General features: G+C 44.6%; 1 protein-coding gene across 18 annotated transcripts in view; it reads right to left on the bottom strand.

Moving 5' to 3' along the window:
* The window catches only part of CEP43 (centrosomal protein 43), a 29,886-nt gene extending 19,825 nt beyond the window's left edge, over positions 1-10,061 (bottom strand). For 9 of the 18 annotated variants that reach the window (XR_014065165.1, XM_081529244.1, XM_081529242.1 and 6 more), the window contains exons 1-7: positions 9,944-10,061; positions 9,111-9,164; positions 8,440-8,494; positions 7,880-7,968; positions 7,300-7,437; positions 3,150-3,230; positions 221-280 (exon numbers count right to left, since the gene is read on the bottom strand). Coding sequence is in view for 17 of the 18 variants with exons in the window: in XM_081529244.1 (XP_081385370.1) it covers positions 221-280; positions 3,150-3,230; positions 7,300-7,437; positions 7,880-7,968; positions 8,440-8,494; positions 9,111-9,164; positions 9,944-10,045 (579 nt within the window). In the remaining variant the exon portion in view is untranslated. The remainder of the gene's footprint in view (positions 1-220; positions 281-3,149; positions 3,231-7,299; positions 7,438-7,879; positions 7,969-8,439; positions 8,495-9,110; positions 9,165-9,943) is intronic. The other 9 variants (XM_081529251.1, XM_081529249.1, XM_081529250.1 and 6 more) reach the window with 2 other exon arrangements.
* Between the last annotated feature and the right edge of the window lie 14,742 nt (positions 10,062-24,803).

The following is a 24,803-nucleotide window of genomic DNA, read 5'->3' as shown; positions in this document are numbered from 1 at the left end:
TTTTAAAATACAGTATGATTTTCACCTGGGTAAAAACTGTAAGTCAAAGTACTTTCTTTTGTCACCATGACTTTGGCATATTCTGCTCATAGATAAAGAAAGCAGTATTTCAAAAGAAAATATAACCCCGGGCCAAGGGGAACCGGGCACCCGGGGAGGCCCGCGGGGGCTGGTGGTGTGCCCACCCAGCCGCTCTCCTCCTCACCCTCCCGCGTGTTACCTTGGCACCAGACTGCTGCCCGCTTGTCTTCTTCTTACCTTGTCCTTTATACCTTGGTATCTGAGCATGAGAATAAAATGACATTTTACCACAAAATAGAAATCTTTAAAAATAAACTAATTCATACCAAACTAAAAAAGATTCCTATTAGATAATGTCTTAAAAATGGAAAATCTAATATATTCTTCTCTGAAACCCAGTTTTTTAGCTTCTTCTTGACACTCTTCCTAAACTCACACTGCAGCTCATGTCCAGCAGTCACGGGGTCACACACAGGGCCTGCAACCTCGCCCCCCTCAGCTTGCTGTGTGAGACTCACTCCTTCCCACTCTGGCAGTGGCACCCCAAGAAAGCCAGCCTTTCATCCTCGCAGCTTCCTTTAGGAACCGCCTTTCTCGAGGGGACACAGAGTGAGCTCGTCTGGGCCGGGCTGGACCCTGGGCCTGGCCACAGCTCCCCGGGACTCCTAGAGCTCTCCAGGCTGATTAGGTGCCCTTCTTAGAGCCCCAGACACTCAGAGGCCTGAGAGAGAGAAGGAAGCTGGCCAGAAAGGGGTGGGCAAAGTGCTGGAATCCAAAATCAAGATCCTGTAGGACTAGAGAGGAACCACATTTTAATTGCCAAAAGAATGCCTTGCCTTCAAACAGCCCCAACCAGACCCACTAGAGATGAACTATGGTGTCCGAAGTGCCCACTGCCCCAAAAGGCCTTAAGTGCTGATGGAGAGCCCAGGCAAAGCTGAAGACCTTCAGAAGGTTGATGGGGACCACCTGGAAACAATGAAGTGTCTCCAGGTTCACCTTAAAAAATACCATCACTTCTCTGTACTTACAGCAACATTTCCTGACTTAAAAGTTAAGAGTCTCATGATCATTCTCATGATAGAGCTTAAAACATTTTTATGTAGAGAGAATAGAAATACATAAAACAGACACTAATATTTCATCCTGAAGACATATAATATGTGGAAAGTCCATATTGCTAACATGCTTTAAGAAATATCTAAAAAGGGAACTTCCAAATAACTCAGTGCTACAGGTGAAAGTGAAAAGTGAAAGTGAAGTTGCTCAGTCGTGTCTGACTCTTTGCAGCCCCATGGACTGTAGCCTACCAGTCTCCTCTCTCCATGGGATTCTCCAGGCAAGAATACTGGAGTGGGTTGCCATTTCCTTCTCCGGGGGATCTTCCCGACCCACGGATTGAACCGAGGTCTCCCGCATTGCAGGCAGACACTTTAACCTCTGAGCCACCCGGGGAGCCTACAGGTACTAATAAGTATTTTGGAATGTGCATTAATTTAAATCCCACTAAAGCCAGATATTCTCAGAGAAAGCAAAGCTTTCTTTCCTGCAGCTCCCTCTGTGGCACTTAGGCTAAAAAGAGCATCAGACTCACTCACAGCTTCGCTCTCCCTGCACAGCAGTTCCGGCCTGATGAGCATCGTGGGAAAATCCTTCCTAGACCAACACCCACCCCCCACCCCCCCAGGAAAGGCTAACTGGACCTCAGGAAACAGGACAGCTACCAACAGCATGATGGCCTCATTCCTGGTTAGGAATAACCCACAACATTCCTCTGACTCCCAAATTTAAAACATAAAAAGGAGCCACAAAATCAAAAGCGCCAGCAACAAACAACAACTGGAACCATTCACTGGTGTCCACTCCCAGGCATCTGGAAAAGAAAGGGGTCTAGCAGTGTAACTGCTGCTCTCTAGAAGTTCCCCTGATTCAGAAAGACACAGCTGGGACCACGAACAGCGTGGCACCAGGAGCTGTCGGGGAGGACGTGCCCCCCGGAGGCGCTCACACAGCACCAGCAGACCACGCCCCAGGGGGCAGGTCCCGCGGGTTCGCCCACCGCCTGGAGCGCCACCCGGCGCAGGGGAGGCGCCCTTCCTGCCAGTCTCCCTTCCACCCACCCCACTGGGACGGGCAGCCCCGAGTCTAAATTCCAGCAGGGGTCCCACTCCGTTTCCTCTTCGTTATCCCAATCCCTGGAGTCAGAAGGCCTTAACTTGAACAACTCACACACACAGACACAAACTCACACACACATGCACACACACCTCATGTGCATGCACACACACACACCTCACACACATGCATGCACACACACAACTCATACACACACGTGTGCAGACACCCATGCCAACACACACGCACACACACGACACATCCAACTCACACATGCACATATAGACAACACACAACTCACACACGTAAACATACACCCCTCACACACACACACACACACAGCACCCTCATACATACACGTGCAGAAACACACACACACGTACAGAGACACACACAACTCATACACACCCACACAAAGATAACCAGAGTACATAAACTTTCTTATAAATTCTCAAAATAGCTCATCAATATAAAAAATCACCATAATGTACAATTCCAAATCTGAGCACCTGTCTACAGTATTTAACACAACAATTATATATTCTGGAACTTAATATTCTGAAAGTAAAGGAATTTAAAAGTGAAAAATAAGTAAGCTTCTTCTGTCAAGTGGATAAAATGTTCAAAGTATGAAAAGAATCCAAATAGCCTACAATTCTGTTATTTAACAGCACATTTCTTTCTATGGTACAATATTCAAAACACTATCAACAAAGCAAAAGAGTTAATTAAAACAAACTTTTGATTAGAAAAAATAAATTTAGTATTTTAAAAATGCATAGTACTAAGATACAAATCTCATGTGGCTCAGCATAAAAATCACTGATGAAACAATTTAAGAACATATTTACGTGGCATTTTAAAAATCTACTGACTTGTATAATGGTCCCAAAGGAGCTTATTAAAGTTTCAGAAGAGTCTTATAAATAAATACTTCAATACAGGATAAAAAGCACTTTCAACAACAACGACACTCGGATGGAGACTAGAAACAGGCACCTTGGCCCACTCACCTTACTGGGAGGAGTGTGTGCCCCTGTTTTTCCTTCCGGTGACCTTGGTGGAGAATGTACATCAGACAGGTCCAGTGCACCCTGAAATATTACACGGTTGAAAATTAAGACACATTTAAAAACAAAGCATGAAATACTAGTGATACCTCAATAGAATTTATAAACATTTAAGACCACTACACAATGTTGCCATTTTTATTTCTTCCTATTAATGTAAATATCCTTAGATTTTCTCCAAATTTTGCCAAAACCACAGACAAGCAGACTTAGAATTCTAATTACCTGCTGAGCATTTGACTCAAGCACCTGGAAGAGGCTCCTCAGGCCACACATCAATCAATACGCCCCTAGTGCTCTTTCCAAGCGAACCTTCTCACTTTGCTACCCCCGCTCTCCACAAAAACACTGTCCTCTGATTCTCAAAGACCTTCTCTTTCTTCCCTCCGTGGACTTACCTTTACTTCATTTGGTCTCAAAAAAAAAAAAACCTCATAAAAACAAGTAACTATTTCAAGAATGCAGGATGAGGCACTCAACTGTAGGGGCTGCCAGGAGGGAGCGAGGAAGATGAGGGAGCAGGTGGACGGCAACACTGCCCAGATGGGGGGGAGGATCACCATTCCAGGTGGGCAGAGAAGGAAGAAGGACAAGGCAAGGAAGCAAAGGCCCCTCTAGGGGACCCTCTGTCTGGCCTAAGTACAGGCGTCCACATTTCAAAACCAGGCGTAAGGCTAGAAAGCCAGGGTGGGACCACATCATGCAGGATCTTACAGCTGAGGAAGTGAGAGTTGCTCAGTCGTGTCTGACTCTGAGACCCCATGGACTCTACAGTCCAAGGAATTCTCCAGGCCAGAATACTGGAGTGGGTAGCCGTTCCCTTCTCCAGGGGATCTTCCCAACCCAGGGATCGATCCCAGGTCTCCCGCTTTGCAGGCGGATTCTTTACCAGCTGAGCCACCAGGGAAGCCCACAGCTGCGGAACCTGGAGATATTCAGTGTCATTCCATACTCACTGCAATGTTTAAAGAGGGAAGAAACAGACAAAGGGCTGAATTTTAGAATTAATTCAGCAATCATGAACAGAAAAGACTGGAAAGATGTGGACCCAACAACCTGGTTTTAAGAAGGTTTAAAATGCACGTTTTGAGGCTCCCCAGGTGGCGCTAGTGGTAAAGAACCCGCCTGCATTTCAGGAGGTATAAGAGACGCAGGTTCCATCCCCGGGTTGGGAGGATCTCCTGGAGGAGGGCAGGGCAGCCCACTCCAGTATTCTTGCTGGAGAATCCCATGGACAGAGGACCCGGCAGTCTGTGGTCCATAGGGTCGCAGAGTTGACTAAAGCAACTTAGCACGCGCACACACACAAAGCTTCTCTGGGTTCAGTGGGCTAATCCACAGCTAGTTTTCTTCTCCAGCATCAAGTCAAAATGAGGTCAATGAAATCTACAATTTTTTATTTCATTATAAAAATCACAGAATGTTTCCCCTCAAAGTGGTAAGGACTAGTAAATGACAAAAGGGCCAAAGTGGACACCTGTGAGCTCCCTACTTTAAGTATCAATCCACTGGTATGTGTGCGTGTATGCACATACATGAACTACTAAAATAAGACACCCAGATATGAAGGGTGGAAGACCAGCAAAAACGTAGAGGATGCCTAATGGTTCTGCATCCTGAGGGAGGAAAACAACCAGCTTCTGGAGCTACAGAGACCTCACGCCGGGTCCACGTTGACAGACCTCAACTACGAACCAGGCCAACTGAGTGGGAAGCTTTGGACCCATCTGTCAAGAGTTACAGACGGAAAGCGCGTTTACTGAGTTTCGATTCCAGATCAAACCAACTGGACAGGGAAACTCCTACTGGTCTGTGTCTGAGGCAGACATTCTGCCGAGCAGGACGCAGAGAGCTTCCAGGAACCAACCTTTCCTTCACGAGCTGCTGCCAAAGCTACAGGGCCCAGGAGGGACAGCGACGACTCTTACTGACAGAGGGGGCCGGGCAGGGCCGAGTCACAGGGACAGAGCCTACACAAAGTGAGACGGGACGTGCAGAAGGGCCGGGCGGGTTTTGGGGTGGGGATCACTTCTGGCCTGGGGCAGCTTCCACTCTGTCAGAAGTAAAGACAGCAAAGTCAGTTTTCTTTCACAAAGATTCAAACATGCCAGTGAGTTCACCAGGTGAAGGGCTGGAAATTCTGGTCTCGAGCCTGTGAAAACGACTGGGCTGGGCTTGGAGTCCTGTGTCCAGTCCTAACAGCAAGTAAAGAACAGAGGTCATGGCCTGCCCGGAGTGGCTCCCAGAGCTCCGTGACTTGGCAGCCACTAGTCCTCAATGCAACCACAAATACACCCAATTCTCTCCATCTCACAGGGGCGGGACCTGAGGCACGTGGAGGTTATGTGGCCGAAAACGGTCACACATAGGGTGGAGCAGAGCTGGGGTGTCACCCAAGCAGTCTGGCCCCAGAGTCCAGGGTACTCCTAGGGTGCTCAGGAAGGGAGAGCAAAGCAGACACACGGAGGACAGCCGCCACTGCACGAGGGGAACCACAGAGCAGAGAGAGAAAAGACGCAAGGGGCAAGCGGAGAAACACAGCAGTCTGGGCCACAGAAGCCAAAGACATGTCACCTCCACCCACAGACCGAGGCCCGTGAGACAGCAGGGACCAAGGCCACCTTTTAATTCACTAGAAGCTAGCATAACGGCCTCATGGAATAAGTACACACCAAAAACTGCTTGAATATTACGAGCAAATGACCCCCAAAGCATGAGCTGCAGTCGGGGCTCACAGCCTTCTCCAACGCCCTTCCAGCACTCTCCCCGAGTCTCACACTGAGACGGAGCTCAACAAAATTTCAACCTGAAACAACTACTGCTCTCTGTTCACTAAACATTACTACCCATAAAAAGTGTAAGCTAATCATGGATTATAGTATCTGTCCTCTATGATGGCTGTGTGTGCGTTTAGTTGCTCAGTAGTGTCTAACTCTTCGCAACCCCATGAACTGTAGCCTGCCAGGCTCCTCTGTCCATGAGATTCTCCAGGCAAGAAAACTGGACTGGGTTGCCATTGCCTTCTCCAGGGGATCTTCCCGACCCAGGATTGGAACCCATGTCTCTTCCACCTCCTGCATTGTAGGTGGATTCTTTACCAGCTGAGCCACCAGGGAAGCCCTAATTTAAATGTCCATTTCCTTATGTGAGCACATCTTGACTAGCTCCCAACTCTTCTAGGACAGATGACTTGCTTATATTTTATCTTTTAATTAAACAATCTATTTAGTATGCCTTTGATGCTATAGGTACTCAGTCAAGCTTTCATGATTTTCAAAGATTCTAAAGGGAAATACACTCTGAGACTCTCCAAATGGAGTAATGGCAGCCCATAACCTTCCAAGTTCCTACCTACCAAATTCTATTCAACCAGGTATCTGAGACAGTCACAATGTTGTCTGTGTCTGTGAAACAGCATCTTGATGGAAAATTAATGTTTGTAAAGGAAATCAGACCATTAATCTCATTAGCATGATTTCTAAAAAGAAAGGCTAAGAATCAGAAATACAATGGCTAATTTAAAAATTATGAAAATGTTTGGAAACTGCAAAATCAACAGTTCAAAGTTTTAAGCCTAGTTTTAAAAAGACTTTAAGTTCAAAGAACTGTTAACAAGCCTACAATTCAGCCTGTCTATATGTTTAGAAGCAGTAATAAAAATAAGGACCAACAATCCATTGGGTGTTCTCAGCATCTCACATGCACTAACTCGTGCGTGTCAGCCTCCCAATGCCCGAGTGGAAGTCCACCATCCCCGTCCACAGAGGAGGAGCCGGGAGGGGAGTCGCATGACCAAGGCCAAACTCGGTTAGTGGAAGAGCCGGCAGGGGCTCCACACACCCGGCCCCTGAACCCCGCGCTCTGAGTGTCCCTCCCCAGAAAAGGCGCAGCAACAGCCTCAGAGCTTCTGCGTCTACAGCTTTCATCAAAATGTGCACTTACACAATCTCTGAGTATGTCTGGTTTGATTTGAAGGAATGGCCTCTTTTTACTTCAACCTGACTCAACACACGTCAACTAATCCGCAAGGCCGCCCTAGACAGGCAGTGACTAGAAAACAGAAACGGATAACAGAGGACAGGACTGTACTCACTTCCCCACTGGCTGGCCCTTTTTCTTTTTGTTGACAGCGTCTGATCACTTCTAATAATAAGGGTCCACCCACAGTACCTTCGGCTTCAATAATTCCTAAATCTCGGGCTAAATTCTCTCGACCTTCAAGACCTTGAAACTGGGAAAGAAATAAGATGTAAGAAAGTAAAACAGAAATGCACAAAAATATAGCAGAATTATTTTCAGAGGCAAAAGAAAAGTATTTTCAAACTTACAAGACATCTCTAAACTCAAAGACACCATTTTTCTAATGAATGAAATCTCCATTTTTAAGGTTACATATCTCCACATTTGAAGTCCCCGTTAGCAGGTGTAGGCTAACACCAGAACAAACTAACTCGACAATAACAATTCTGTCAAGTTCTGTGAAGCAGGGACACTGGTGCCAGCTGTCTAACAGCTCAGATGGCTTTGAAGAAACTAAGAGATAATCAACTATAAAAAATAATCTTTATGGAAGACACTCTACATTGTCAAATTTTGTTAACTTGCAACTTGTAATGAACCCGTCTTTATCAAAGGCAGTTTCAAGGACAGACATTAAAAAGCATCAATCTTACTGTGCTAGTTTCAGGTTGAAAAACTGCCAACGTAAAGTCAAGATTAAAAAACTGAAGAAATTCAGCAACGAGACTGGCCACCAGCCGACCTGCACAGAGCAAAAGAGAAGGTGGGAGAGCATCTTTAGGAATCCAAGGCCTCGTCACCAACACTGGAGGTAAGAGAGCTAAAGGGAATAAAGTTTCTCAAGGTTTTAAATTACAATTTCTTCTGACTGAATAATACAATTAAGGGATAAATGTCTCAATCTCTCTCACTAGGATTGTCAGCCTGAAACAATAAGTTAAGACAATATGACATTCCATAAATGGATTAGACTGTTTTGCTTATAACTTTTTACGTTAGTCAGCTTTCTGTAATAAAACTGTCTTTAACCAATAATGCTCCATAGCCAAGGATTTTCAATAGCAAATCAACAGCTGTACAATCATATACAATTTAAAACGAGAACTTCTAACAATTGAAATTTCAAAAAATAATCTGACATTCCTGACTTCTCTCAAATGGAGTCAAGATTCGAAAATTCAGAGACAGACAAAATAAACAACAAACATCTTACCGTCTTTTGTATTTAAAAACTTTTTCAGGCTCTCATTGACTAAAGGAGTTTTGTTCTGTTAAAAAAATGAAGTATCATTAAGTGTTACATGTTCGTCCCCAAAACCACTACAAAATGTAGACTAAAGTTTAATTTTTTGGCAAGATATTAAGTAAAATACTGTCACACAAAAAATCATTGTTAAACCCATTCTGTTAACTACTGATTATTACAGGATCTGTTTCTTTGTTAAGGTGAGGACTGAGACAGGTAAGGACTGACATACTCAATTAGGAGATTCTTCTTGACAGCAGCAAAAGAAATTTTTAGGTGTAATTTAGGTGTAATAGTAATGGATTTTAAATGTTAATGAATTAGAGGGTCCCTGGAGCATAAGGGACTATGAAACCATTTCTTCAAGTGTTTCCGATTTCCCCTAAGAAAAGGGATCAATGAGATTTAGTACTGCCTTCAGAGTTACTGTGATAACTTTCTTTAGGTTACTCCAAAACTCTAAAATATACATGAAAAGAGAATAACCTTGACTCTCCCCTAACAGTAAAGAAGCATAATCTTTAGTTCAAAATTATCCCTGGCTACACACTACTATAAACAGCATTTCAGGATGGTTTTTAAGTAATTAGAACTTAAACATAAATGAATATGGCCATTAAAGTTTGTAGATTTCATACCTCTACTTTTTCTTGCTCCTCTAGTGCTAAAAACACAGCTGCTCGGAGTTCAGCCTTTAAAAAGAGGGGGTTGGGGAGGGTTGGAAAGGAACAAAAATTATCTCCAGGCAATTTTCATGGCAAGACGTACAAACACCGAAATTTCCAAAGTCAAAACGAAAACCATCAAGATTATAATGCTTAGGAGGCAGGTGCAGAGAGAGGTCAGAGAGCATCCTGAGACACTCTGAAGAAAGCGACACAAGCTCTCAAGTCCACTGTTCGTGCCCTGGCACTGTCTCTTTCCGAACCCATCTCTCTGGTTTAAGCTGTCATCTCCAGTCCTTAATCATGCCCAGCAATAGTGTGAATGAATGAGAAATACACTCGGAGAAACAAGCTCCTGGACATCCGCAACCCGCCTGTTACAGCTGGAGGGGCTGGCCGTCCAGCGGCTCAGGCCAGGGCGAGGGAGACCCAGGGAGTGGGGAGCACTTCGGCCCCCGGACTGCGGGCGACTGGACCATCGGAGGTGGGGCAGAGACCGGGGGGGGGAGCAGTGGACAACTGGACCCCGGACGTGCAGGGGGGACCAGAGTGGGCTGCGGGCGACTGGAACCCGGACGCCGGGGCCGGCCTCCTCCGACTAATGCCGGCTGGGCCCCCTCGTCCGCTCACCGCCGCACCGCCCGGGGCTCCCAGTGACTGACCCCCGACCCCCGCGCGGGCCGCCCCCGAGGTGGCCGGCGGCTCGGACCCCAGCCCGGGCGGCCCGCCCGTCGCGCCGAGCCCCTTTGTGGCGCCCGCGAGCGCGGCCTGCCGCCCGCCCGCCAGCTCCCAGTGCCCCGCCTCACCTTGATGCGGTTCAGGACCCCGCTGTTCTCCAGCGTCTGCACCAGCAGGTCCCGCAGCTCCGTGTCCTCCTCCGCCACCACCGCGGCCGCCGTCGCCGCCATCTTGCTTCTCCAAGACAACCGCCCAAGCCGCGCCAACGGCCGCCGGTCGCCTCAGCCCGCAGGGCGCGCGGCCGAGACCACGCCCCCGGCGCAGGCGCGCAGCCCGCCGTCACGTCGGGGCGGGGCCTCGGGCGGCGCGGGTGGGCGGGGCCCTGGGCGGCGCGGGGTGGGCGGGGCGTCGCGGTCCCTGAAGGCCGGAGGCTTAGGGACCACGGTGGGAACTGGGGTGCGGCCGGCAGGAACAGCGGCGTTTGGAAGGTGTCAGGTGCACACCTGCGGGTCGCTGCTGTGGAAGTCGGGCTGAAGTCCTGGGTCCCCCCGTGGCTTCCCAAGGTGCGGCCGAAGTGTGTGTGCAGGACAGTTGTATGTGCACGCTCGCCGGGAGCGCACACCTCCCCGCGCCGTGCACTGAAGGGTGTGTGGACGTGCAAACGCTGCGTTGCTGTGCTTTCCGCCCTGCGTGTTCGCACAGCTGTGCTGTCACGTGTGGAGGAAGGTGATCCCAAACCACTAGCACTTCAAGGGGAAGGCTGTAGAGTGTAGAACCCCCGGACTCCCGCTCGGCGGGTCCTCAGAGTCGATTTTCTCCAGGAGCCCGGGGGCTCCAACGCGCTGGTCTGCAGGTGACCATCTGAGTTACAGATGGGTGAGAAAGGAAAAGGCGCAGTTTCCTGGCAGGTCTTTTCAAACTGACATGTGCCTTTCCAGACAGCCTTACACGTGGGTATATTACATACACGCAGTACTTTTTTCACTTCCCTAATTTGGATGCTATGCTTGCTTACTACCTTTTAATTTACTAACTTCACTCAAATCTTAATCATTTTTTTGACGGGTACCTATATATTCTGCCTCTCTCTTTTTAACTCCTATGTAGTATTCTCTTTAAGGATGTTTCACAGCTATTCTTTGTAACTAGGCTCTGATTTCTTTGCATTTGTTTTGTCTATTATGGAAGTTACTCATACCAGTGGTTTAAAATCAAAAGAAAGGGGAAAATGCTAAAAGTATCTGCATCCTCCCTACTCACCTAGGCCTCACCTGTTACCATGCCCTAGTGAAAGTAAAAGCCACTCAGTCGTGTCTGACTCTTTGTGACCCCATGGACTGGTCCATGGAGTTCTCCAGGCCAGAATACTGGAGTGGGTAGCCTTTCCTTTCTCCAGGGGATTTTCCCAACCCAGGGATGGAACCCAGGTCTCCCCCAGCTATTAATACAATTAAGTTTGTTTTTAGTTCTCCTGGTTCTTTTTAACTCTAAATAACATATCCTGACCCATCAATCATAAAAAACGTCTTTTCAAAGAATAAAAATTTATCTTTTCTTTTAACTACTAATTTTAAAAATTACATACTTTTACCTTTAACAGTGGAAGATTTTGTGAGTTTTAAATTATTTACCTAAGTCATTATTTATAAATTTTCATATTACCTGTTGGCTCCCTGCAAAGGGAGATGAGGAGGTTAGTGTATCTATACTCTCTTCCACCCATGTTATTAGTTCAAGTTTTATTTTTATACTATCAAGAACTTGCATTCCCTTCTGTACTTATAATTACATTTCAAACTTTGTCCGTAACTGATGGAAAACAGTCAGCAGCATTCACAATATTCAGGGTACAACAGGTCTGTAGGCAGAGCCCATATGCCCTCCAGCTGAACCTTTTCTGCCCCCGGGCCAGCCTCCAGCTTTGGCTTTTTCTAGCCACCAGAGCCTGGTCTCCCTGCATTGGGGGAAGACCTGAGGTGCCAGGGAATTTGTTTCTCCTGAGAGTGCCTGCAATCACAGACAGTGGATGGGTGAGGACCCCCAGCTCTGTCACCCCCGGGGGCAGGAAGTGCATCTGATGTGTGTCCACTAGCTTCCAGTGTTTGGGTTCAAGTTCTGGTTAAATGGAAACAGGCTTTATGAGTTCCCTTCCCTACCTGGTCCAGTTTTCCCACTCGCACTGGCGTTTCCTGGGATCCCCTCCCAAATAAACTGTCCCCAAATGCTTATCTCAGGCTCTGCTTCTGAGGCCCTCAAACCAAGGCATGCGAAGCAGACACAGGGATGGGGTCTGGAATTCAGTCACTCATCAGTCAGATGGCAGCGAGGACCCACCTTGGTGATAAGCAGGGTGGTGGCAACCCCGGAAAGGTACCGCAGCTTTGCGGTTGTGACCAAGCAGGAAGGGGGTGCATGTTGGGGGTGCTGACTTGTGCAACCCCTCCAACATTTGGGGGTTTGGGGAAGTGGGGGTGATGGTAATTTTAAAGATTGTGGAGTCAGTTTTTGTTGTTGTTGTTGTTTTTTAATGATAGAAAAATGCTGAAGGAAGAATATGCCAGCCAACTATCAGCCCAGAGTGTGTGCCCATGAAATCACTTTGGTAACGTGAAACCCACTATGGGAGAAAACACTCAGGAAACGGGCAAGTACTGTAAGTTAGAGCTTAAGGAAAAAACCAGTTGTTAAACGCTTCCTAGCACGTTTCCCTTCACTTCACTGGGTTTCCTGAGTCTGAGGGTTTATTGCAGTTGTTGTCAAGTCGCGAAGTCGTGTCCCACCCTCTGCAACCCCGTGGACTGCAGCACGCCAGGCTGCCCTGTCCTTCACTATCTCCCAGAGTTTTCTCAAACTCTTGTCCATTGAGTCAGTGATGCCATCCAACCATCTCATCCTCTGCAGCCCCTTTCTCCTCCTTTTCCTGAGGATTTCAACTGCTTGTTAATTCTCAAGCCCTCCTGGCCTTTCTAAGCCTCAGTTTCCTCAGCTATAAAGCATTAACCTACCTCACAGATTTCTGTCATTTAAAATAACATAGACAAGGATCTGGTCTGTTGGCGGGGGCGAGATGGACGTGGGCAGAGGGAACTTGCAGGCAGTAAGTAGGCCACAGTGCACATCTTTATGTGGCCTCGGCTACATCGGCAGCTAGCGTTCCTGTTTCAGCTGAGCTGAGCTTCTCCATTGTGGTTCTTTTAGCAGCTTTGGAAGGTAACTTCCTAAGTCACTAGGGTATAATTTCAATTACTACTCTATCAAAAGAGTTAACATAACTCCTCACTTGCTCCCAGAGAATCATTTATACAATAGGGGAATTTGCCTTAAAATGCACGTGTGTTTCCTATTGTAAAGTCCATAGAGTGGAAGTTCTGTTAAAATGTTCATTTCCTTCAGCACTTTAACGCTGAAAATGTCACTATTTATAATTTGTGAACGTGGAATTTTTAATAATGCTGTTGTTCAGTCGCTGAGTTGTGCTGACTTTCTGCGACCCCGTGAATCGCAGCGCACCAGGCTTCTCTGCTTAAAGTTTATTTTCATAATTGAAGGAAACATACTATTACATTTTTAAATATCCCAAATAAGCCTTAAATTAAGGACAAAGAAATGGGAAATGCATTCTTACTTGACTTGGGAGATAAGAGAGCTATTCATGTATTAATTTTCATTTCACCAAAACTGATGGATTAAAGGCTAAAAAAATACTTGAAATGATAAAAAGAAAGATGCCCTTAGATATGGTAATTATGTGCTCACATTTAGCTCGTTCTTGTACTTACTGATTTAGCCTCCATGTTTTGTTTAAGAAAACCAGGGCACAGTTGATGAGTTTGCATTGTTTAATTCATCTCCTTATAAGAGTTATTCAATTTATCATTATTCACAGCTTTATTGAGAAATAATTTGCATATCATACACTCATCCATTCAAATGATACAAGTCAATGATTTTAGTACATTTGCAGAGTTGTGCAACATCACCACATCCTAGTTTTAGAATATTCCTGTCCTCCCTAAAGGAAACCCCTTACCCATTAGCAGTCACTCTCCACCCTACCCCTTAGGCCCAGGCAACCGCTAATCTACTTCAGGTTTCTGAATTTAGCCTATCCTGGTCAGTTTCTACAGATGGCGTCATCTTTTGTGACAGGCTTATTGCTCTTAGCGTGATGTTCTCAAGGTTCATCCGTGTTGTGGCTTCAATCTGTACTTCATTTGTTGCTACGATTAATATGCAGTAATATTGCATTGTATGATTATAACTCATTTATCTATTCATCAGTCAGTGGACATTTAGATTGCTTCCTGGTTTGGGCTATTGTGAAAAACACTGCTATAAACACTCATGTATAAGTCTTTGTGTGACTATATATTATTCACTGTATTTCTTACTGACACCTAAAAATAAAGACAGTGTGACCCAAAAAAGTGAAAAAGGCTCAGAAGTGCAGAAGTGAGGGTGCAGAGGGACTTCCCTGGTGGTTCAGTGGTTAAAACTTTGGGCTTCCACTGCAGGAGGCATAGGTTCAATCCCTGGTCAGGGAAGTTCCACCTGCTGCGATGCAGAAAAAAAAAAAAAAACTGAGCAAGCAGAGAAGATGGACTCGAGAGACGTGAACCTGTTACAGAAACAAACCCTGTAATTGGATTCCGATAATAAACTCAGGAGGCTGGGCTAGCGGAAATGCCTTCTGACTTCCTACTTGCATATTCTTGGCATAGAAAGTCCCTGTTTCTTTAATATTAAAACATTGACAGTGTATATTGACTCATGGGGATCCTCTTTCCGTCTGCACTTGGGAGCATCCATGCTTTCACTCTCGAGGTCAGCCATCCCGTGCTTGAAGGAGTCGGGACAGTTTAGACAGAGGTGGGGGGTTGAGTACAGTGCTTCGTGACCTGTGAGCGCTCAGAAATGTTTCATAGATTGTGCGAAAGACACTGACATGCTGGGAAAGAAAACCCGGGCTTCGAGGCCCTCCTGGCGTGTTCCTCACATTACTGAAGCTACTTCATTCATTATTTCAACAAGGATTTAGTAACTGCTTTTGTGTCATGGTTAAAAGTATGGACTTTTAAGCCATGTTGAGTTCAAATCCTCTTACTAGTTGAGCTAACTGGGGCATTCCTTACTCTCTCTGTGCCTTGGTTTCTGATTTGTAAACAGGGTCAAAGTCTTCATGTGTGGGCACATGTATAGTTAGAAGTATTGCTTAGATCATACTGAAGGTCTGAAACACAGAAATCACGATAAGAATATTAACTATTATTAGTTGCTATATACAGCCTCATGGAATTTTTATTTCCATGATTTATTATTGTTTAGCCACGAAGTCGTGTCTGACTCTCTGCGAACCCATGGACTGTAGCCCACCAGGCTCCTCTGTCCGTGGGATTTCCCAGGCAAAAATACTGGAGTGGGTTTCCATTTCCTTCTCCAGGGGTTCTTCCCAGCCCAGGGATAGGACCCACGTCTCCTGCAATAGCAGGTGGATTCTATAGCACGGAGCCACCAGGGAGGCCCCCTTGTCCATGATCCTCTGAGCTAATTTTTGTGTTTGTTGGTGGTGGTTTTTTTTAGCTCCATTTTATGGATGAGACAAGTAATACTCAAGAGAAGGTAAGCAACTTGCCCACAGTCATATGGCAGCAAAGATGAACAATTCAAGTCTACCTGGTTTGCACGATATTTTATGGAAATACTCCTCTCAATGTTTATATAACTGAACTTATTTAAATCAAATGAATTAAAGAAATAGAAGAAAAATGATTGGATGAGGAAGATACAGAACGCAGGCAATAGGAAAGGTGAGTACCACTCAACGCCACTAGGGGGCAGCGTGTACCAGAACAACCTGCTCGGATCCCATTTTTCATTTTCATTAATCGCTCCAAGATGTAATAGCTAATCCTACCCTGGGGAGTTAATGGACTCCCCACTTAGCTGATGGCTTCTAAGTAGATAGCCTTCAGTACTGAGAACAATATGAAAGTGGTTTTCTTCTACCCCAGGACTTCTCTGAGGTTTTTTAATTTACCTTTATGATGCTTAGCCCTCCTTATGAATTTAATTATCTTGTTGCTAAGTGCGTGTCTACGCATAAGTGGTTGATAAGAAAGCCATCGCTATGGTACCCTATCAGTGTATCGAACATTCAAACCTTGGAAACGTGCATTCTTTGTGTTTCAGAAGCTTCTTGAAGAGTTGAGATTTTTAAAACTTACTATGAATTGTTGTTACTATTTTGATTCATTATTTTAACCCATTAGTTAAATACCTTTGATGCTGAAGTTCAGAATTTGATCACTATATTAGAGCTAAGATTAATTAATTAAAACCATTAGATGTAACTGAAGGAGATAGAATTTAATACTATTATAGAAATTAGGTGGCACTAGTGGTAAAGAGAAATCTGTATGCAGGTCAAGAAGCAAGAGTTAGAACCAGACATGGAACAGCGGACTGGTTCCAAATCGGGAAAGGAGTACATCAAGGCTGTATATTGTCACTCTGCTTGTTTAATTTATATGCAGAGTACATCATGCAAAATGCCAGACTGGATGAAACACAAGCTGGAATCAAGAGTGCCGGGAGAAATATCAATGATCTCAGATATGTGGATGACACTACCCTTATGGCAGAAAGTGAAGAGGAACTAAAGAGCCTCTTGATGAAGTGAAAGAGGAGAGTGAAAAAGCTGGCTTAAAACTCAACATTCAGAAAACTAAGATCATGGCATCCAGTCCCATCACCTCATGGCAAATAGATGGGGAAACAAGAAACAATGGGAAGAGTGAGAGACTTTCTTGGGCTCCAAAATCACTGCAGATGGTGATCGCAACCCTGAAATTAAAAGACACTTGCTCCTTGGAAGAAAAGCTATGACCAACCCAGACAGCATATTAAAAAGCAGAGACATTACTTTACCGACAAAGGTCCGTATATTCAAAGCTATGGTTTTTCTAGTAGTCATGCATGGATGTGAGAGTTGGACCATAAAGAAAGCTCAGCACCAAAGAATTGATGCTTTTGAACTGTGGTGTTGGAGAAGACTCTTGAGAGTCCCTTGGACTGCAAGGAGATCAAACCAGTCCGTCCTAAAGGAAATCAGTCCTGAATATTCATTGGAAGGACTGGTGCTGAAGCTGAAACTCCAATCCTTTGGCCACCTGATGCAAAGAACTGACTCATTGGAAAAGACCCTGATGCTGGGAAAGATTGAAGGCAGGAGGAGAAGGGGATGACAGAGGATGAGATGGTTGGATGGCATCACTGACTTGATGGACATGAGTCTGAGCAAACTCCGGGAGTTGGTGATGGACAGGGAGGCCTGGTGTGCAGCAGTCCATGGGGTCGAAAAGAGTCGGACACAACTGAGCTACTGAACTGAACTGAGTGTTAAAATACCCACCTACCAAGGCAGGAGACATAAGAGATCCTGGTTCAATTCCTGGGTCAGAAAGATCCCCTGGAGGAAGAAAGGGCAACCCACTCCAGTATTCTTGCCTGGAGAATCCCGTGGACAGAGGAGCCCGGCGGGTTACAGTCTGTGGGGTCACAAAGTGTCAGATGTGAGTGAGAGCATGTGTGTGCATGAGCGTGCACACACACACAGAAATTGATACTATTATAAGTCCAAAATGGATGTGAATTTATTCTCTAAACATGGGTGAGAGAAAATTAGGCTGATTAAATTGGTGAATCTAAAAAATACACAAGAAGAATAACATACACAACATACAAAGATCAGGATATATTCACTGAAAGAAATCCTAGCCTCTTAAAATATCTTTCATATATATGTGTGTGTTTATATATATGTACCAACCTCTTCTTTTTGCTTTTGCCTTTTCTTATACTCCTGACTCTAAAATAGTGGTTCTCAACTGGCGATTTTGCCCTGCTCGGGGACATCTGCAAACATTCTGGTTGATGGGGAGAGGGCTCCCTGCTCCTGGGGTCCCATGGGTGGAAGCCAGGGACGCTGTGAAACATCCTTCAGTGCCCAGAGCACCCCCCAGCAAAGCGTTGTCAGGCTCAGAGCATCAGTCAAACCCGTGTTGGAGAATCACATTGTAGAACACCCTACCCTCAGTGTGATGTAACTGCAAGTGACCAACCTTGCGGCCCACCCTGTGTAAGTTTTTTGGTCCAGGTTAAATTCCTTTTGCCTCTTAACACAAGACCTCTTTCTCGCCTGCTGAAGCCACTGCCAGCTCTTAGTAGCTTTGTGTTCAGAACCCAGTGAAACTTTGCCCAATGAAACTCTAAAGCCAAAAAGAAGCAAAATAATTTTGCTTTTAACAGAAAAGTGTATGTGTAACAAGTTATTTTTAAAACAGAAAGGTATTCACACATTCATTTTATTTTAAGCAATTTTAAAGAAAATGTTAAATCATTTAGAAAGACCACTTCAAGTTGATGTGAGAGCCTTAGACGGAAGATCTACTTCCTCTATGACTTTGCTAAATCAGTCATGTATCTGAGACTTAATAGCCTACAGCATATCAAGTGTTAGAGGGTTCTGGTTTTGGTTTTCAACTTAAAACTTACAGAATGTGACAAGAATAATACAAAGATCTATTTACCCAGATTTACCAATGGTCACCATTGTGTTGTATTAACTGTATCATTGTATCTATCACCTATCGGTGTATATCCGTATACTGATAGTTCACTGATCTGTTCGGAACCATTTGAGAGTGAGTAGCAGACACTGGGTCCCTTTACCCTCAAAGACTTCACTGTGGACTTCCTGAGAATAAGAACTTTGCCCCACAGGGTAGAGAGATTCTCATCAGGAAACTGACCATTGTCCCCACATGACTGTCAGGTGGCATGCTGGGGGGGTGACGGGTGGGCCGGCCTCACTCCTAACATTTGCAGATTTCCGTGGTGAATGGCTCACTTGGGCGGATTTTAAGTTACCAACAGCATCTCCACTGCTGCCCTGCAAATACATTCATCAGTACCATCTATCTGGATTCCATACAGACGTGTGGTATATACACCCCTTGTCTTTCTCTTTCTGACTTACTTCACTCTGTATAATAGGCTCTAGGTTCATCCACCTCATTAGAACGGACTCCAATGTGTTTCCTTTTTATGGCTGAGTAATATTCCATTGTATACACGTACCACAGCTGCTTTATCCATCCCTTCATTACACTTTTCCTAATTTTAGCATCTGGGAGCCATCCTCCAAAATGGCCCCAAGGACCCACCTCTGGCCCTGACGTCATCCTCCCACACTGGGCAGGAAGGACGTAGGGTGTGCGGCCAAGGTGCTGGGGAGCCGGGGAAGTCTGACTTTGGGGCCGGGTTCTGGAGGAGGGCGCTGCCTCCACCCGTGCTCTCTGGGGTCACTGGCTCTACGGAAGCCAGAAAGTCGTGCCCCCAAAACAGGTGAGAATGATAATCTGATATTTTTAAAGGAATGAACGTGAAAATTAGTAAAGGGAAACCACACCACCTCACGTGCAGGGTGCCAGAGGAGGCGCTCTCATGCACACCCACTCAAAGGCGACACAGACTCCAGCAGGGAGAGACGCGGCGGCCATCTCCCTCAGGCGTTGTGAGGAAGGAGGAAGATTTCTCCCCTTGCCCGGCAACAGCTCAGCCAATGAGAGACTCTCACGGCTCAGCCAATGAACAGCCGCCCTGCTTCAGCTGACTTCCTCTGGGGGACTTCCTGTCCTACTCCAGTCCCCACTTCCCCTTCCCTCTGAGTTCTCTCTCCTTTGCTTTCCTGGGTTTGCATGTGGTTCACCGTCGCTGCCTGTCTCCAATAGCAAGTCTTTGCTGCTCTTGAATAAACTGGTTTTGTTGGTAAAATAATTGGCTGTTTTATTGTTTTAGATTAATAGCAGACATAAAGAATGACATAAGATATAGAAAGCAACATGGGTCAGGTTTAGAAACCTCAGAAAGGAACTGACAAACTCAGTGAAGAATTAAAAGTCTGTATGTGTTAAAAAAATAACCCAAGAGCAAATGAACAAAACTACTAATGCACTAAGAGAAAGAAGTGACGAAAAATAGATGTTAAAAGACATGTCAGGTGGCCAGGGTAATGGGTACCTGAAGTTTCCACAAACTAAACCCCCAGAGCCTGTGTGTCTGTCTCCTTGTCTAGCAGAGGTGATTAAACTAGAGATCTCACAACATCCTGAGTCAGTTGGGTGAGTTTAATCTAATCACTAGGCTTCCCAGGTGGTGCAGTGGTAAAGAATCTGCCTGCAATGCAGGAGATGTGGGTTTGATCCCTGGGTCGGGAAGATCCCCTGGAAATCTTCCCGGAAGATGGCAACCCACTCGAGGATTGGCAGTGGGAAATGGCAACCCACTCCAGGATTCTTGCCTGGACAATTCCATGGACAGAGGAGCCTGGTGGGCTACAGTCCGTGGAGTCACGAAAGACTCGGTCACAACTTCACTACTGAGTAGCTGAGCACAGTCTATTTACACAGATCCTTAAAAGTGGAGAATGTTTCCTGGCTGGGCTGAGAAAGATGCAAATATGGCAGAAGTGAGAAGTAACAGAAGTCCTAGGAGAACAGGTGCACAGGAGGGTGAAGAAGATACTTATTTATCCTGGAACAGAACGATAGGGTGATTCTAGAAAGTCTAATGTAGTAACCACCCAGTATGCTGGGTGGCCATTTTGAAACAGCAGTTGGTTTTGTTTTTAAACAGAATTCTTTTGGTGAGCCTAAGAAGAAATGATAGAAGACTACTAAATTCTTAACTCTAGGAAAAGCAAACATTGGACAAGAAAGAAAGAAGAAATAGATTCATGGTATACAACTGGTCTCACAGGGACAAGTACTTATATTTTTGTATAAGGTAAATTAATGTTGTTTTAATTCTTACTGCATGGCAGGAAAGAGGAAAATTTGGGAAGATGATTAAATAAGCCATTAAATCTTTTTCTTCCATTATTGGATGACCCAAGAGAACGTCTTAGAGTGATCCAGGGAGAGATGCAAGTATAAACACAGTCAGAATGAGGAAGGTAAGTATCTGCAGAAACAGCAAGAGAAGTTGAAAGATACTGCTTCTGGGAACTATTCATGAATCACTTAGGAAAAAATTAAAAATAAATTTAAAAAAGGATAAGTAAAAGAAATAATAAAGATGACTATTTTTATTAGACAAAACATGCTGAAGTTAAAGTTTTCATTTTACTTTAAAAGTATTTTTTATTAAATGAGGCTATTTCAATGCATGAAATAATTGTTATACTTTTTAATTTGCTAACTTCTTATGTTTAGTATATATTCTATAGTAAATTTCATGTGGCAGACACTGACCTCCAAATTTTTTTTTTTAAGTATTAGCCTGGTACATAATCATTCATTTCATGCAGCTTGAAAGATTTTAATTTGGGGATTTGATTTAACATTTTTATAGGCTTTCCAGGTGGCTCAGTGGTAAAGAATCTACCTGCCAGTCAGGAGGTGCAGGTTCAATCCCTGGGTCAGAAGATCCCCTGGAGGAGGAAATGGCAACCCCATGCCAGTACTCTTGCCGGGAAACCCCGTGGACGGAGGGATCTGGGGGGCTGCAGCCCACGGGGTCACAGAGAGTCAGACCTGACTTAGCGACTAAACACGACAACAGCAGACTATACTTCCCCTTCGGGTGAGAATTCTATGCCTGATTCTCAGCATCATGCCCAGTATTCTGGGACAGCTAAGACGTGTGAACTTAATTAGATTGACGAAAAAACCAAAAGATAAAGTTTTGTATTTCTAGATTTTAATTTTTAATTGTATTTCTGTTTACTAAAGTAGCATGTGGTAATTATAAAACATTTGATAATAAATAAAATAATGTTTTTTCAGAGCTTTCTCTAGGCTTTTTCTCAATACATATATATTATATGTACAAATATATGTTTACATCTATATTTAAGACATCATTATTTAAGACAAAACATTCTTAATGAAAGAACCTTTAGAATATCATTTATATTTGGTCAACTCCACTATAAAGGGACATAAGGTTGCAAAGGGAAAACTTAATTTGCCTGAACCTGGGTTTGATATTTATGGCTTCTGATATTAGATCAAGGGCTACATGCTACACACATCTAGATGCAGATAGACTTCATGGGGTCCTTTGTTTTCCCAAACCTAAAACTAATTGCCAACTGTTAGGTTTTCTTGGGCTAGTTTGCTATTGCCAAAATTGAATTCCAATTTCTCTCTTAGATCCAAACCTCTATATGTTAACTCAACAATAACAACCCTCACCCAATTTTATGGGAATAACTGAATGACATGGCTTTCAAGGACTTAAAAGAAAGTTTGATGAACGTACCCACCCTTCAGTTCAGTTCAGTTCAGTCACTTAGTCATGTCTGACTCTTTGCAACCCCATGGATTGCAGCACGCCAGGCTTTCCTGTCCATCACCAACTCCAGGAGCTTGCTCAAACTCATGTCCATCGAGTCAGTGATGCCATCCAACCATCTCATCCTTTGTCATCCCCTTCTCCTCCTGCCTTCAATCTTTCCCAGCATCAGGGTCTTTTCCAATGAGTCAGTTCTTTGCATCAGGTGGCCAAAGGATTGGAGCTTCAACATCAGTCCTTCCAATGAACACTCAGGACTGATTTCCTTTAGGATGGACTGCTTGGATCTCCTTGCAGTCCAAGGGACTCTCAAGAGTCTTCTCCAACACCACAGTTCAAAAGTATCAATTCTTCAGCACTCAGCTTTCTTTATGGTCCAACTCTCACATCCATACATGGCTATTGGAAAAACCATAGCTTTGACTATCCAGACATTTGTCAGCAAAGTAATACCTCTGCTTTTTAAAATGTTGTCTAGGTTGGTCATAGCTTTTCTTCCAAGGAGCAAGTGTCTTTTAATTTCATGGCTGCAGTCACCATCTGCAGTAATTTTGGAGCCCCTCAAAATAAAGTCTGTCACTGTTTCCACTGTTTCCCCATCTGTTTGCCATGAACTGATGGGACCAGATGCCATGATCTTTGTTTTTTGAATGTTGAGTTTTAAGCCAGCTTTTTCACTCTCCTCTTTCACTTTCATCAAGGAGCTCTTTAGTTCCTCTTTGCTTTCTGCCATAAGGGTAGGGTCATCTGCATATCTGAGGTTATTGATATTTCTCCCTGCAATCTTGATTCCAGCTTGTGCTTCATCCAGCCCAGCATTTCGCATGATGTACTCTGCATGTAAGTTAAATAAGCAGGGTGACAATATACAGCCTTGAAGTACTCCCTTCCCAATTTTGAACCAGTCCATTGTTCCATGCCTGGTTCTAACTTTTGCTTCTTGACCTGCATACAGATTTCTCAGGAGGCAGGTAAGGTGGTCTGGTATTCCCATCTCTTTCAGAATTTTCCACAGTTTGTTGTAATCCACACAGTCAATTATCACATTCCTTTTTGTACATGAAAAGGAAGGGAATGCCCTTGGGTACTTGCTGAGAACACGGGGACCATCAATTGACCCATAATATTATTACAGCCTCAAACTAGATCCTCTGGCACAGAAATATCCCCTTGCCTTAGAGCCATCATTGCCTTTGCCTTTGGTAAAGGCCACTGGAAAAATCCAGGTGGATTCCCTTTAACCATTGTTATGCCCCATGTAGCAGAAGCCCTCTTGAATTCTCACCATACTCAATATTTCTCAGCCAGCTGCCTCACCTCTTAAGAAGTCATGTTGTTAACTACCCTGCAGATGATTCTTTGTCAAAGTGACCTTAACCTAGCTACTTCTCTCCCCTCCAACACCAACAAAGTACCTCCCGAGTGTTCAATGCTAAATGGGCTACCTCCTGAGTCCTTGTGATAATCTACAGGAAATTTCACCAGAGTGCCAGTTAATGTCTCACAGTTCATAGGTGGTTCTCATTTAAAAGATGATAATGGCAGATACTGTGCTCTGCGTGCTGTTACAACTGCTTTTGATGTTGTTTGTGACAAGAACAAGTACCTATGGCTGCTTCAGCCTAATAGGCTGAATTGTACTTTAGCCAAGGACAAAACTGAAACATTTAACATTTACACTGATAGCAGAAATACTTTTGGAGTAGCTCATGATTCTGGAACGTTGTGAAAGCAATGTAGCTTCCTTACTTACAGTGGAAGTAAAGTTAAAAATAGCCCCTTGTTCAGGAATTATTAAATACAATACTTTAACCTACCACTTTAGGTATTATTAAGATTCCAGAGCATTCTACACCTGACCCTCTGGAGGCTAGAGGACATCTCCTTGTTACTATTTCTGCAAGGAATGCTTCCCTTAAAAGGACACAGAAGCCAAACCTCGGTCATGACATAAAGGACTACTTCTCCAAATGACAACTTAGAAAAACTGGCTAGAGAAGACCAATAAGTGGCCTTGGAAAAATAAGATTGAAAATTAAATAGTTGTTCATTTGATAAAGAAAGGTCTGGTTTGGACCAAATAAACCAGTCCTACCAGAGACTCTAAAATTCTCACTCCTCACCACTGGGCATACATCAAACCATTGGTCTACTGGCAAAGTGGTATCTGTTAAAATCTAGGTGGGGAAACATTAAAAAGATCATGAAAACTACCTCCTCGACCTGTCCCACTTGTCCAAAGCACAATCCAAGGGAAGCTGTTCATACTGCCTCTGGACATTTAGAACTGCCTAATGGATCATTCAAGGGCTGGCAAGTGGGTTTCATATGACTTCTTTTGTCTCTTGGATATAAGTATGCTTTAGTCATGGTCTGTATGTTTTCACAGTGGACTGAAGGCTTCCCTTGCGGACAGGCTGCTGCCTCTTCTGTTGCTAAAACCCTTTCAGAAAAGATTGTCCCTACCCGGGGACCTCCTCTTGGGTCAGGGGGCCTCCTCTCAGACTATACAGTGGTGGAGGAGCCCCTTTTACTGGACAGGTGCTTTGACAAGTCTTTGCTGTTCAGCTGGTTTTGCAACCACCCTCAAGCTTCTGGTCTAATAAACTGTACTGATGGCATCACTAAGAC

The sequence above is a fragment of the Giraffa tippelskirchi genome, chromosome 9 (genome assembly GCF_054371585.1).
Source record: "Giraffa tippelskirchi isolate mGirTip1 chromosome 9, T2T-mGirTip1v1.2.pri, whole genome shotgun sequence".
Taxonomy (NCBI): Eukaryota; Metazoa; Chordata; class Mammalia; order Artiodactyla; family Giraffidae; genus Giraffa; species Giraffa tippelskirchi.
Note: the sequence above shows the minus strand (reverse complement) of the source record. Positions and strands in the feature narration are given on the sequence as shown.